At 38.0% G+C, this 16,482-nt stretch overlaps 1 protein-coding gene across 3 annotated transcripts in view; it reads right to left on the reverse strand.

Annotated features, from left to right (window-relative positions):
- Positions 1-16,482, reverse strand: part of FRAS1 (Fraser extracellular matrix complex subunit 1) — a 437,262-nt gene that overhangs the window by 105,118 nt on the left and 315,662 nt on the right. For all 3 annotated transcript variants that reach the window (XM_055313090.1, XM_055313089.1, XM_055313088.1), the window contains exons 33-37: positions 14,402-14,516; positions 10,956-11,093; positions 8,790-8,822; positions 1,521-1,652; positions 296-421 (exon numbers count right to left, since the gene is read on the reverse strand). In XM_055313090.1, coding sequence (XP_055169065.1) covers positions 296-421; positions 1,521-1,652; positions 8,790-8,822; positions 10,956-11,093; positions 14,402-14,516 — 544 coding nt within the window. The remainder of the gene's footprint in view (positions 1-295; positions 422-1,520; positions 1,653-8,789; positions 8,823-10,955; positions 11,094-14,401; positions 14,517-16,482) is intronic.

The following is a 16,482-nucleotide window of genomic DNA, read 5'->3' on the forward strand; positions in this document are numbered from 1 at the left end:
CAGAGTTGCTTTACTTCTTGTTTGAGGCACATAACACTGACTGTAGAGCAAGAAATCCTCAGGGCACCTGGGTGGCTCAGTGGTTGAGCATCTGCCTTTGGCTCAAGTAGTGATCCCACAGTCCTGGGATGGACTCCTGCACTGGGCTCCCTGCGGGAAGCCTGCTTCTCCCTCTGCCTGCCTCTGCCTCTCTCTCTGTGTCTCTCATGAATAAATAAATAATAAAATAATAAAATATTAAAAGAAAGAAAGAAAGAAATCCTCCACGCAGGCCAGTGACAGAGTGAGCAGCTACCTGTGGCCATGGGAACTTGGAACTCAGTTGTGTACTTAAGGAGCACGCCATGCTTTGGAGGTTTCCGGAGCTCAAAGAAGAGTTCTTCAGGTGCTATCTCAGGATCTCTTACCACCAGCTGAAGTCCTGCAGTCAGGAGACAAATCATAGTGACAGGATGTGTACATTAAACACTGTATGCCCTGCCTACATGAAAGCTACAAGACAGGCTGGAAGCTATGTTTTGGGCAATCTGATAGTTATAAGAAGGCGCTGTTTAATCCCAATCAAGCACAAAGGGTGAAAACTGATAGTACAGTCACTTGCTATATTATAAGTAGTTAACTTACTTCCAGAAGTTAACTTATTAAGTATGTAGTTCTGAATCATGAATACCTTTTATCTTCCATACAAATGAAGACACAGAAGCCGACATATAGGTCAGTCCTGACCTCCTGGGATAGGTTTCTTTCCAGAAAATGCTCCCAGAATCTGTTTTTGCTTTTCATTATTTATTCCCTTCTTTTTCTGAATCTCCAGAAGAGCCAACTTGTTTTAATGATGGCTGCTACAGCCATCACAGGAGTGAGAAAGAATGGGGTGGAAGTGACAGTTGTCTTTGTATATATGGCTTGTTTAGAAAACTGGATGATAATTAATCTCAGGACAATACTCAGGGGTATAACCTGGATAAGGATTTGTAGAGTACAACCAATAAAAATCACAATGTCTACCATTTGCTTTTAAAACATACTTGGTGAAATAATAAAGAAACTCCTAAAGAGTAAGTAAACTAAGAGGTAACTAAAATCACATACAGAATAACTGGGCCAACGCCTCACAACTTCTGAAGGTTATTGTGATCTGTCATTTCTCCTGTTACTCTTTACCTTCCAAACAGCAAACAAGGGCAGTCACTGAAACTCCTCCCCTCCCTCTCCTCCCTGCTCTCCTGGGTTAACTTTACATTTTAGTGACGGCAACAAATCAAACTGCTGGAGGCTGGAAAATACATTCTGTGTTGTATTCCATCACTTAACATTGGCCTCGGAAGGGTTTATTTCCTTCTCTCTGTGCTGCTTCTATTTGCATGGAAATAGGCAGAGGGAAGAACACAGGTAAGAACGCACATACCTTCTGGAAGAAGTCACTTTTTTTTGGCAACCATCAAGAGGTTGAAACAGTGACTGATGCTGAAATATGGTTCCATTTCCAAAGGCATGTTTCTTTCAGGCTTAGTTCTTACCTAGAGAAGCGCTGCCTCCTGGGCTGACCTCAAGCCGTGGAGCTGTGACCTGGAATGCCGGCAGGTGCCGATCAGTGGGAAGCAAATGAATGGTGAGGACCATCTCCGGACTTGTGTGAGCTCCATCGGAAACTAGAAAGGATAAACACACGCATGCACATCAACTTGTAGTCTGGTCACCATCAGGCTGCTTCCATAAATATGCAGCCAGAAGCTTTTATATATATTACCTTAATACTTCGAAGAGATGTTTACAAATGGAAAAAGTAGGCAAGCATGGAAGATCCTGTGAGCTATTCTAACAAAGCTTTTTCCACTGGGTGACAAAAAGGCTAAAGGACTATAATAACTAAACCATTCTATGAAGCAAGTTTCAGAAGAGGGTGATACTGATAAATGATAGTGTAAAGGAAAGTAATACAAAATCTGTACTCTTAGATGATTCTGGGAAAGTATTTTTTTTAATTTTTATTTATTTATGATAGTCACACAGGGAGAGAGAAAGAGAGGCAGAGACACAGGCAGAGGGAGAAGCAGGCTCCATGCACCGGGAGCCTGACGTGGGATTCGATCCCGGGTTTCCAGGATCGCACCCTGGGCCAAAGGCAGGCACCAAACTGCTGCGCCACCCAGGGATCCCCCTGGGAAAGTATTTATGGAATTATTTTTTGATTCATTCTCCTAGTGTTTCAGAAAAATATTTTAAGAGATCTTGTTTAGAAATGACATGTGTATGTCTCATTAGAAAATAACTTTTTAAAAAGGACAGAAAATGCTTGTATAAGTATCTCTGATGGCATTTGTTTGGAAGTAAGCAGATTCATTTGTTTTTTACCTGATCATCATACACATTGCAATAAATGGAAGATATCTTTGTGACTAGAACAACGTCTTCAAGATTTTACTTTCCTGGATTATCTGACATCCAAGTGAACACTGACAACTTGAGGGAAGTGAAGGCAGAACTGTTCTCACACTTGACTCTTATTTCCGCCTTCCTATATCTACACCTATACCTCTCTACTCTAAAAGCCAGGTTTGGAAGAATATCTGTACCACCAGTTCACTGATGTGCTTATCTGTAGTGGCTACCAAGAAAACTGTACTTTTGATTATTTGAAACGTGTAATATGCTTGCATACAGTTTGGTTTACTTTGCTTTCTTCTGGACTTAGTAGCAAGTCAGTAGGAATCTGACATCTATTTAAGCAAAGCAAAGCATTGCTCAGTGACTATTAGTAACGATCCCTTTTAAGTTTTAGATTTTTTTTCCTTGAGAAACAGATCTAAAAGATATGGCTAGATTTTATACGGTACACTCTATGTCCTAGAGCAGTGCAGAAGCAGTCCTATTGAAGGAGAGCAAAAATTACCCCTGTGAATGAAGATTTTATGGCTCTGGTCATTCAACTAAATGTCAGGATTACTGCCCCTACTTCTTTGTTTATGCTCAGTCTCCTCTCTGGATCCTCAAAGATAGAGACGGACAATTCCTAACTTTTGGGGGCTTGGGGACAAATATATGAACTTTTCCATAAATATCAGCAGATTCCAATTCTCTAGGACCCTTGGAATCTAGTTAAGAACACTTATGTTAAATAAAAATCACGATTGTAAGATATAATTTTACTTTTTAAAATGTTTTACATTGATTTCATTTTTAAGTTGGGTAGGACCTCCAGGAGCCTTCAACATCCTTACTTTTACAGGAGAGGGAAGGAAAGGCCCTGAAACTTAAGAGCTTTGATAATAGCACAGAGCTGTCAGGGTGACCAAAGTGTATCTTTGCCTCTGTGAGTAAATGGAAGAAAGCTATTTTCTGGTTCATATTTTATAACTAGAAAATATATCAATGGGGTGTAGGGTTTTGTAAGGAAGCATAAGAACTTACAGTCAAAATGTTAGCGATTACACATCTACCTGATTAACCAAATGAGCTGTTCTTTCTCATTCTATGGGCTAATGTCAGGGCTTGGGCTTGTTTCCACCTTAGTTCATTATGTGCCCAATTTAAAATTTTCTCTCACAAAACTCTGCTTCCTTCCTACCAGTTTCCAAAAGTTTTTCTCCTTAAAAAAAAGGGAACATCTTATACCCTTCATAACCAATTAACTAAAAATGGATCATGGACCTAAATATAAAATGCAAAATTACAAAACCCTATAAGACAATACAGGAGAAAACTTAAATGACCTTGGGAATGGTGATGCCTCTTTAGATACAACACAAAAGACACAATCTGTGAAAGAAATCACTGATAAACTGGATTTCATTAAAATTGAAAACTTCTTCTCTGTGAAAGACAATGTCAAGAGTATGAAGGACAAGCCATGAACTGGAAGAAAGTATCTGCAAAAGACCCATTTGACAAAGGACTATTATTCAAAATATACAAGAACTCAAAAAACTCAATAATAAAAACAACCCGATTAAAAAAATGGGCCAAAGATCTTAACAGATATCTCACCAAAGAAGATATACACATGACAAATAAACACATGAGACAATGCTCCTCATCATATGTCAGCAGAGACATGGAAATTAAAACAATAATAAGATGCCAGTATGCACCAATTAAAATTGCCAAAATCTAGAACACCGACAACACCAAATGCTGGTGAGGATGTGGAGCAAAAGGATCTCTCATATATTGCTGGTGGAAATGCAAAATGGTGCACCCCTTTTGGAAGACAGCTTGGCTTTTGTTTAAACATATAATATGATATAGCAATTGCACTCTTTGGTACATACCCAAGGAGTTGAAAACTTAGGTCCACACAAAACCTGTACATAGATGTTTACAACAGCTTTATTTACAATTGCTAATACTTGGAAGCAACCAAGATGTCCTTTTGTAAATGAATGGATAAAATAAACTGTAGTACCTCTAAACAATTGAATGCTATTCAGCACTAAAAATAAATGAGCTACTAAGCCATGAAAAGACACATCTTTAATGCACATTGCTAAGTGAAATAAGCCAATCTGAAAAAATTCCATACTATATGACTCTCACCATATGACATTCTGGAAAAGTCAAAACCATTGAAGACAATATAAAGAATAGCCCTTGCCAAAGGTGGGAAGTGGGGATGGGAGATGAATAGGGAGGACAAAGAGGATTCTTATGGCAGAAAGACTACTCTATATGAAATTGTAATGATGGATAAATGTCATTATCCAATGGTCAAAACCCGTAGAGTGTACAAAACCAAGAATGAACCCTAGAGTAAACTACGGACTTCGGTGGATTATGACATGTCAGTGTAGGTTCATCCTTAGTAAAAAAATGTACGATTCTGGTGAGTGCTACTAACAATGGGAGAAGCTATGCTATGCATGTATGCATGGGGGGGGGCAGGGTGAATAGGGGATATCTCTGTACCTTACTCTCAATTTTTTTGTAAACCTGAAATTGCTCTAAAAATATTAAATCTTTAAAACAAGTTTTTTAAAAAATCACTCAAAAAAAAAAAAAAAAGAAAGAAAGAAAGAAAAAGAAAAACCTCAGGCAGAAATAAGATAAATTAATTGGAGGTCTGCCCAATGTCTATTTCCTCTACACTGTATAATAGTTCAAGGATCATTTAACTTAAAGTCCTGGAGAAGTTAATAGTTAACCCCTTCACGTACTCAAGCTTTCAGGTAAAAGTTGAGGCTTGGAAAACAAACAAGCACACTATTATACTTGTTTTTCATGACCAACACACATACAAACCAAACTAAATTAAGTTTCCCACGTTCAGTGTCAGAAACTTGTATTTAAATCTTGGTTCTACTCTTTACCAGGACTGTAAATCTGGGCAGATTACTTGCTCAAATGAACCTTAATTTCTCCAGCTTTAAAATACTAAAAACAATACCTGTCCTTACAGTCTTGATACAAGGATTAAATAAGACAACTTGTATTGCAAATTGTTTTATAAAACATAAAATACTATAAAATCTGTTGTATATCCTTACTGATTGCATGAATTATCTAGAAGTCTATCACTGGAAATGAGCTGATACTAGGTTCACATCAACAATAACACAACACTCGAAAAAGAAATAATAAGGCATCCAAATTGAAAAGGAAGAAGTAAAATTGTCACTATTTGCAAATTACATGATATTATACACAGAAAACCTTAGATGTCATCAAAAAGTATTAGTACTAATAAATAAATTTAGTAAAGTTGCAGGATACAAAATCAATATCCAAAGATCTGTTGCATTTCTATATCCTAATAATAAGCTATTAGAGATGTTAAGAAAACAATCCCATTTACAAGTGCATAAAAAAAAAGAAATACCTAGGAACAAATTTAACCAAAGAGGTGAAAGATCTGTGCTCTGAATTAAGAGATACTGATAAAAAAAAACTGAAGAAGACACAAATAAAGATATCCATGCTCATGGATTAGAAGAATTAATATTGTCAAAAATGTCCATAATACCCAAAGCAATCTACAATCCCATCAAATTTCCAATTGCATTTTTCACAGAAATAGTACAAATAATTCTAATTTTGTATGAAACTATAAAAGACCCAGAAAAGATAAGGCCATCTTGAGAAAGAAGAACAAAGCTGGAGGCATCATGCTCTCTCATTCCAAACTGTATTACAAAACTATAGTAATCAAAATAGGATAATATTAGCCTAAAACAGATCAATAGAGATCGATAGAATAGAATAGAGAGCCCAGAAATAAACCTTTATATATATATGGTCAATTAATTTATAGCAAAGGAGGTAAGAATATACAATGGAAAAAAAGGACAGTCTCTTCAATACATGGTGTTGAGAAAACCGGACAGCCACATGCAAATGAAGGAAACTGTACTGTTACCTTATACTACACACAAAAAAACAACTCAAACTGGATTAAATCCTTGCATGGAAGACCTGAAACCATAAAACTCCTAGAAGAAAACAAAGGTGGAAGCTCCTCGGTATCAACCTTGGGGATGATTTTTTGGATTTGAAACCAAAAGCAAAGGCAACAAAAGCAAACATAAACAAATGGGACTACAGCACACCAAAAAGCTTTTGCACAGCAAAGAAAACCATCAACCAAATGAAAAGACAAATACCAAAAGGGAGAAAAATTTGCAAATTATATATCTGATAAGTTAATAAGCAAAGTATGTAAAGAACTCATACAACTCGACAGCAAAACACCCAAACAAATCCAATTTAAAAATGGGCGGAAGATCTGAACATTTTTCTAAAGACATAGAGATCGCCAATAGGTACATGAAAATATGCTTAACATCTCTAATCATCAGGGAAATGCAAACCAAAACCACAATGAGATATCACGTCACATCTGTTAGAATGACTATATCAAAAGGACAAGAAATAACAAGTGTTGGCTAGAATGTGGAGAAAAGAGAATGTTTGTATATTTTTTGTGGGTATATAAACCAATATAGCCACTTAAAAAATAGTATTAGGTTCCACAAAAAAAAAAATTTTTACAGATTTTATTTATTTGAGAGAGAGAGAGAGAGAGAGAGAGAGAGGGATAGCAAGAGCAGGGTTAGGTGCAGAGGGAAAGGGAGAGAGAGAAGCAGATTCCCCGATGACCAGGGAGCTTGATGTGGAGCTCTACCCCAGGACCCTGAGATCATGACCTAAGCTGAAGGCAGATGCTTAATTGATTGAGCCACCCAAGTGCCCCAATTCCACAAAAAATTAAAAACAGAAGAACTACATGATCCAGCAATTCTACTTCTGGTTTATCCAAAGAAAATGAAAACACTAACTTGAAAAGATACATGTACTCCCATGGTTATTGCAGCATTATTGACAACAGTCATAACATGGAACCAGCCTATGTGTCCACTGACAGATGAATGGATAAAGAAGAGGTAGCATATATATGCAATTAAATATTAGCCATAAAAAAGTAAATCTTGCCATCTGCAATGACACAGATGGGACTTGAGGGCCTTATTCTAAATGAATAAGTCAGAGAAAGGCAAATACCATATAATCTCATTGATTTTGGGGTTCTAAAATAAACGAGCAAGGAAGCAAATAAAAAACAAAAAATCCAAGCTGAGAGCTACAGAGAACAGATTGGTGGTTGTCAGACGTCGGGGGTGGGGTTCTGAAATGGGTGAAGGGAGCCAAAGGTATACATTTCTTTTTTTTTTTTCAAAGGTATACATTTCTAGTTATACTTGTCATAGGGACGTAAGGTACAGAATGGCAACTACAGTTAATAATACAGTATTGCATATTTGAAAGTTATAGACACAATAAAAGTTATAAGAAAAAATAATTTGTAACTATATATGGTGACTAATGTGATCATTTTGCAATACACACAAATACTAAATCATTATGCTATATACCTGAAACTAATATGACAATTTGTTATGTCATATGTCAATTTAATCTCAATTTAAAAAAAAAACGACATGACAATGAAATTTACTGTTGTTTCAAGTGTGATTTTCAAACCTCAAAGAAGGAAAGATCAGGGAGTTTGAGGGAGATGACTTTCTCTCCAACCAATATTTATCCTACATGAAACATAATAGGACACTTGGGTGATTCCAATGGAATAGTCCATCTCAAAAAACAGTTTAAGGATGCCATTTACAGCCAAACATCCTCGTACCAGACCTCAGCAAGATAGCTTGTCCCTGTGTTGTTCCACAGAGATGCCCGATATGCTTCTTTCTGCTCCCTGGCACTCAGCTTCTGCTGAACTATGAACCAAAGCAGGGATACTTGGGTCTTCCACACACAGGTTTCATTTCCCACCAGTAGCAAGGTACTCAATGAAAGGTTCAGTTCAAGACTACATACAACCACGATCCATTAGCTGAGTATCACATAGGAACGACTGTGCCAATAATTGTTCTGGGAGCTTTACATAGTTACAATTATTAGTTATTATCACCACTGATGAATGAGACATTCAGGCATAGAGAAGTTAAGAGACTTTATCAAAGCAGGCTGACCCCCAGGCAGTCTGGGTCCAGAGGCTAAGATCTTAAGCACTTCTACTTCTTTTTAATAGATATTGGCACTGCTTGAAATGGGGCTTAAACAACACTAATCTTTGGAATACTTGGTGGATTATTTTTTTCTATGAATACAAAGTTAAGCTATTACTACTTAACTAGTCATGTGACTATTTCAGAAAAACTTGTATGACTTTTAAGCAGTTCTTAGAAAATAGTACAAGTAAGGATGAAGGGAACAAAAAGAAAGGACTAATAAGGAAAGGAAAATTATATTTTCTAATAAAATTTTATTAAAATCTTCACCTGTGAAGTGAAATTTCACCAATTCTGGGAGGCCTGAAAGAAAAGAGAAAAATCACTATATAAATAAGCATTTTGGGATCAGAAATAGATGGAAAAGGTACAAACTATGAGGCAGAGGTCAGAAAAGTAAAGAATGTTTTCATCTAAATTACGGTTTAAGGAAAGATCACCAGGTTCTTTGTTAATGTTATGTTGAATTTAATGGTGCCAGCACTAATTTTAAGTACAAAAAGAACCACAGGGTAGAATAATTTTATATCCCAGTGGTTAGAGTGATTTATAATACATTCATTCAGATCCCATTTGATCAGTACATATAATCCTACAAATCGGTGAATGTGGGTGATGTCATATATAACTGACAAGGCTTTCTGGTGGGTCAATTCTATTGTAGAATTGAGTGATGTCTGGGACATTGATTTACACACTGTAACGATGTGAAAGATTTATCTCATGGCATTTATCCCACAGATTATACAGGATAGGACTCTGCTCTCTCCATAAAGGCTCTACGAACTTAGGTGAGTATAATAGATATGGAAATAACTTCAACCATGGCTGACATGTTTTCTTTGCCTCTAATCCAGGATATCCTGAGTTTCTTTGTAAAATAGGTCTTTTTTAAAATAGGGGTTAGAGAACCATGAGCATTTTCATGGGCTCTTAGCTACCCAGTTACCAAACACCAGGGATACTCCTTAGAGAAGAGGCCTATACACTCACTTAGATATTTTTAAAGAAGAGTTAATTATTTTCTGGATAATTGCACTTATATAAATAATTGAAAATATTACTTTAAATGTTTTTTATAATTTAAAATGTAACTCTCAAATCATTTAACCCATGTTCAACTTACCATAAGAAATCACCAGCTGTTCTGTATGAATAAAACTACTACATAAAAATAATATTCCATATTAATCATGTTATATGGTACATACCTCTTAAAGATCATAAGGAAACAGGCCTCAAGATTTTTAGAATCATTCTAAGGCACAGAGGTGTTTAGGGGTAGGGACTCAAAACTCCTACATTGCAGTCAGCAGCTTTGATTACTGGGTCAAAGAGAGAGATAAGGGGTAGCAAAGGTGAACTATCACGGGTTAGCGGAAGGGCACAAAATGGCTTGAATTAGAACTTTTGTTCAGTCTTGTTTTCCTTTAAAAAACGTGGCTTCTGTCAAATCCTGGCCCAAAAGGTTGCCTGCATTCTTCGTTCCTACATGGGACTTTCTCACGAGGTAGTGTTGGGATGCTATCGCTAGATTCCCCTCACCCACAGCCCAACCACTCTGGCCTCCTCCTCAAATCCACTCATATCACTGCAGTCAAAGAGCTTTTTTTATGAAAGGCCATCTCCCCGGATCTTAAAACCTCCACTGGGTTCCTATTATTCTTGAAATAAAGATCCAAGTCCCTACAGGTTTACACGGCCTCTGAGGCCTGGCCTTATCTCTTCCTCCAGTCTCATCTCTGTTCTGCTCAACCTTCTACATTCCAGAGACATTTTTTTAATCCCCAGAATGCCATGTGCTCTCCCTCCCCAAGGCTTCTGCACATGGAATGTGTGCCCTTCCTTGGGAAACGTTCTCCCAAGTATCCCAACAGGCACATTTAGGCTGATTAGCATCTATCCATCCCTCCACTGTCAATACCCCCCTGGGATGGCCTCCACTGAACCCTCAGTCTAGGGCAGTCTTATTACTTCTAATTCCACCACTGAACATTTTTCTTCCTCTCCAGAGTTCTTCTCTTAGTCTGCAATTAAACACTCATTGCTGGGATTATTTCTCAAACTCTCTCTCCATATGTAGGTCCAAAAGTCCCCAAGAACAGGATTCATGCCTCTTTTTATTCACCACTATAATGTCTAAGACCTCATTGAGTGATGGCCACATAGGAGACATAAAATAAAATAATTATTTAATTAATAAAATAATTTATTGAAAGCATGCCGGCATGCCTGCATGTATGAATAAATGAAAAAAAAATGATGAACTGAGCCCGAACTACATATTAATCTACAAGTCTCATCTCAAGCAATTTTGAACAGCTATAGAGCAATGTTATTAAACTATCCAGAAGGACAATAGGAAGAATTAGGAAGACCCTGCCATGAAGATCCCAGGAGAGCAGTCCGGGTGCCCCAAAATAAAGAAGGCATTACCAGCGAAGGAGAAGGCCATGATCTCCTGGAGGTGAGGAGCTGCAGGGGGAGGACGGTACATGATTTTGCCCTGGTTAATATCTTCCTGTGTGAAATACCGGATGGGAGAGTGGGGCTGGTCCCTGTGTTCGATGATTCCTGGGGAGGAAAAGACTCAGCATAAGCATCAACAGTAATTCTGATCGTTGACTGCATGACCAGTGCTATAAACTGCCTTTCCCACCAGTGGGAGTCTTTTATCCTTCAAGAACAATTGCTCTCTGGTGTCTCTTACCATCCCATTCTCCAGTCATTCATGAAAAAGGCAAATCTGAAACCCAAACTGACTTTTTTTTTTAAATTTTATTTATTTATTTATTTATGATAGTCACACAGAATGAGAGAGAGAGGCAGAGACATAGGCAGAGGGAGAAGCAGGCTCCATGTACCGGAAGCCTGACGTGGGATTCGATCCTGGGTCTCCAGGATCGCGCCCTGGGCCAAAGGCAGGCGCTAAACTGCTGCGCCACCCAGGGATCCCCCAAACTGACTTTTATAGCATCTTTAAAAAAAAATGTTTAATTGGATTATAGTTGACATACAATATATTAGTTTCAGGTGTACAACTTAGTGATATGACAATTGTACACACCATGAAATGCTCCCCACATTAAGTATAGTTACCATCTGTCACCATACAAACTTATCACAGTATTATTAGCTATATTCCTTATGTTGTTTTTTTCATCCCTGTGACTTATTTATTTTATAACTGAAAGTTTATACTTCTTAATCCCCTTCACTTATTTTGCCCATCCTCCTACCTACCTCCTCTCTGGCAACTACCAGTTAATTCTTTGTATTTAGAGTCTGTTTTTGTGTGTTTGTTCATTTGTTTTATTTTTTAGATTCACATATAAATGAAAGCATATGGTATTTGTCTTTCTCCATCCGACTTCTTTCACTTGGTATGATACCCTCTAGGTCCAATTCATGTTGACTTGAATGGCAAGATTTCATTCTTTTATGGTTGAGTAACATTGCAGTGTATATATACACAACATCTTCTTTATTCATTCATCTACTGATGAACACTGAAGTTGCTTCCCTATCTTGGCTATTGTAAATAATGCTGCAATAATTATAAGGGTAAATAAGTCTTTTCAAATTAGTGTTTTTGTTTTCTTTGGGTAAATACCAGTTTCTGGATCATACAGTAGTTCTATTTTTTTATTTTTTTGAGAAACTTCTATACTGTTTTTCACAGTGACTGCACCAATGCATATTCTTACCAACAGTGCACAAAGGTTTTCTTTTGCAACACTTGTTGATACTGGCCTTTCTGACTGGTGAATGGTAGTATCCCATTCTGATTTTGATTTGCATTTCCCTGATGATTAGGGATGCTGAGCCTCTTTTCATGTGTGAAACCCAAATAGATTCTTGCCTAGAAGTCATTGACTATAAACAATAGTAAGGCACAAACTACTACCCCTACTAGGTAATTCTCCATATGTCACAGACACTGTATCATAATTATGAACTTCTCTCAATTGAGTTTAAGCTCAAAGGTCAAAGTTGCCAAGAAAATGATATAGACTGGTTTCCAGTCTATAGGAAAAGCTATAATGAGACTTTTCTCAACTTACCCCTTTTCCTTCAGAAACTCCTCAGTCTGTGACAATCTTAGGCAACAGTAACATGGATCATGATTATTCTAAGAATTGGATTTGCAATTGTAACTCTCCTTGTGATAAATGCTTTAGAGGCTGCAAATTTATCATTTCTAAATTTTGTAGTTACAAAAATAATGCTCTGGGTGGGGGGATAGGGTAACTGGATGATGGGCATTAAGGAGGGCACATGAGTGAGATAAGCATTGGCTGCTATACTATATGTTGGCAAACTGAATTTAAATTGAAAAAAAATAATGCTCTGATCATCTTTCATGGCCTATCAATTCTTTCAAAGAAGGACACATGTGAGAGTTGGTTTTGAACTAATTCAAGTTCAGAAGGGCTGAGAGATCTATGGCCATTCTCCAGAAGATAGCCCAGGCTGCTGGATACCCTGGCTATATAAGAATGGCTCTTGCTATAACTTAGCAGAGTTAGATAAAGGGAAGGTGACTTTTAGGTGTTTCATTTCTTTAGCTTTATCGAAAGAGTGATATAATTTAATTTTTAGACATTTATTTCTCCTAGGGGATTTGATAAAGTGAAAGGCTCACATCCAGGGCAGTGGTTGGTCTTGGGAGAGCAGTTTCAGATTTGGGAGCAGAACTGTCTTAATAGAAGCTAATTGCCTTTCCATGATGGACAGCCACACCTCTGTTAGGAGCAGGCTTTTTAGTTAAGCCCAAAGTTAAGAGACCTAAAGGATGAAGATTGATGGCAGGGGCCCACCTCTTGGCTGACTGTAGTTTCACATTTTCATTTTTCCCCCATGCAGAAGGAGTGACTTATCCAAATGGGAAAGGAAAGAAGTATATGTGGCTCAGCCTGTTGCGCATTCTCTGGCAGAGCTCCTTGTCCAGAGCACGTGCTCATCTTGTGGAGGCCGAGAAAAATTAAGGCCATCCCACCTAAAGTTTAGCATTAGCACAAGTACAGCCATTTTAGGTCCCTGTGAATAAGAGCTGAACTTTACGGGGGAAAAACTGCAGAATGTCCTAAATGTCCTCAGCAGGTAATCCTATATCAGAAAGACAAAAGACCTCAGAATTGCCCTCGGCAGAGAATTCTATATCAGAAAGACAACAGAGCCCACATCCGTGGTAGAAAGTCCCATCTTAGTCCCGTGGTAGAGAACAGAGCCCAAGCCAAGGGCAGAAAGCCCCTATTAGAATAAGAACAGAGCTCAATGCCCTTGAAGGCCCCATATCAGAATGTAAACAGAACTTGAGGAATTGCTCCAGCCCTTCTGGAGGTCCCCTAGACCAGCCCTTAAAACTAAGCTGAAACCCACCTCAGGGTCCAAGTCCCTGCTCCGCTGTGTCAGGTATACTTGGACCCCAAGCTCGAGCTTGTAAATAAACCCTTGTGTGTTTGCATCGGTGTCGGCTCCTTGGTGGTTTCTCGGATTTGCAATCTTGGGCACAAAAATCTGGTCTGTTCATATGGCATAACTTCACTGGGGCAGGGTCTGTCCCTACAGACAGTGCTTTTGCCTGTCCAGTTCTGCCTGTGCATGGGAGGGGCAGCTCAATCCAGCAACTCAGGTTATATGCATGCCATGTTCTCTAGCACAGCTCTGTCATACCAAAGCTGACACATTAAGTGCCATCTGTCTGACCAAAGTGTCTCTCTCAACTGGTCCTAAGTTCAGAACAGGGGAACAAAGGTATGAATAAGTTACTCCTTAAATCCTTGACAAGTACCTGCAGACAAAACTCCAGAGCTTGGAAGATAGGTCTACAATTAGAAGACAACAGCATTACTCAAGAGATCATTTTCTGCACGTCTTACCTTGATTTGGATGCAGAGGTAACGTGATATTGTATATTATCTTTCTGCTTGGCCTCTCGGAGTTTACAAAGGAGAGGGAATGAGGCTGAATCACAGTGAGGCCATCTTCCCGAGCCTAAACAACATTTAAGGAGGAAGAAGAAGAACAAATGGTGTGATGAAAACAAAAGCCAGAGCCAAAAATAAACCTTATTAAAGAGACAAAAAGAAAAAAACAGCCCTCACTTTGGGCTTTTAAATTAGTCACACACAGCAAAATTTTCTCTGAAAGCTCAGGAGAGGGATCTGGTCTCTAGCGCTGCAGATTTGTCTTAGCCTTAAGAAGTTTACAGGGTTACAGAATCTTCCAGTTTTCTTGTCTTCTCCCCTCCCCTGCCCTCTGCCCCCAGGTTTGTGTTGGTGCATACTGTGGGAGTCCGAATATGATCACTTTCCCTAGGTGTAACTCGCGGTGGTACACATTTGAAAATGAGCCACCACAGCTGGCTATCCCCCCAGTTCTTTCACAGCTAGGTCACTACATCTCTACTCCTTGGATTTAATACGTTAAGGTTGGATTTGGTAAGAAGCCCTCTCTAACTGTACCCCCCCCCACCGCCCCCTGCTTTGCTAATGGAAACTGCGATTTTTCAAAGGGCTAAAGATGAACTCACCTCAAATATCGAAAGAGGCTCATTATTTGAATTCAAAGGTTTAAGAATTATTTATTAAATCACATAAAAATAGTTTTCTTTTTCTCCATTGCACTACTCAAAAGAACTAGATATTGCTTTTTCTTTCTAGCACTCAGTATCCAATTAAAGTGTCAAGGAAAATTAATTAAAAGGCCAATTGTACATATTTTTTACTGTTCATTCACGTATATATAGCCATAACCCACCCATAATGACAACACTCAAAAAAAAAAAAAAAAAAGGAGAGAGAGAGAGAGAGAGAGAGAGAGAGAGATTTCAAACCTCATGACCAGACATCATAACAGTGAGTTGGGGACAGCAGCAAAACACAGAGTGGAGATGAGAAAAGGGAATAGTAGAAACACGGGCCCCTTGTCTGGGTCACATATGCTGTTAGCAAGACAGAACAAAAATATCTGGTTCATTGCAGGCTCTTCCTAACTGACCCCTGCAGGGTTAGAGTTTGACATGCTCTCCTGCTCTTTGAAACTCTGCTCCTTTCAGAAGGAATTTCCCCATTTAGGAAAGGATTAAGTAGGCCTCAGTAATTCTCATGGAGGAGGGCGTGGTGTTCTTCCTTTTAACCATGAAAAGATTGAAGGTTGCAGTTGCTTTGTAAATGTCCTGAAGGCACACTTGTCCTGGGGAGAGGCAGCATTTGCAGGTTAGGACAACCCCTCTATAGTAAAGAGTCATATTTCAGGCCACTGCTCAGCTCTGGAATGTAATGAGTAAGGAAAATAAGAATTACAAAGAGCAGCTGGTCTCTCACCCTAAAATAAAACAAGTAAGGACAACAAATTAAAAATATATGCCCTGTATAAGATGTTTACAGCCTATGCATGTGTGCACACACCTATAAGTAAATACATGTGTTGAGCACAGCTACATGGAGAGAAAAGTATAGACTCACTACATTGTTCAGTACTGACAACTTTTAATCTCAAAACCATCAAAATATCTGAAAATTCTCAGGGTATCATGAGATTTTTGAAAATCTATATGTCTCTAAAATAATAAAGTAATAAGGAGAGGAAATGGACATAGGAGCTTGGATAAACGGAAATTCATGCTAGGCAAGATAATATATTTTATTATGGAATTTATTGACATTATTTCTCTACTAATAGAAATAGACACGAGGTAAAAAAAGGACTTCATTCCCTGAAGAAAGCAATACTGATCCTGACATATATCAAAGTATAATCAATTTTAATATTGGCTATTTGGAATGTTCAATATTTATCAATTAAATATACTAAGAAATGAAAGATTAAATTTCATAGAAATCATTACAGAAGACACTTTTTTTATTAAAATATCTATCAACAAAAGAAGATTACAGAATAATGTTTCTCATAATACCCATTTTACCTCTGAATATATCTGGATTCCAATTGCTTCTCC

Source organism: Nyctereutes procyonoides, unplaced genomic scaffold (assembly GCF_905146905.1).
Source record: "Nyctereutes procyonoides isolate TBG_1078 unplaced genomic scaffold, NYPRO_anot_genome, whole genome shotgun sequence".
Classification (NCBI taxonomy): domain Eukaryota; kingdom Metazoa; phylum Chordata; class Mammalia; order Carnivora; family Canidae; genus Nyctereutes; species Nyctereutes procyonoides.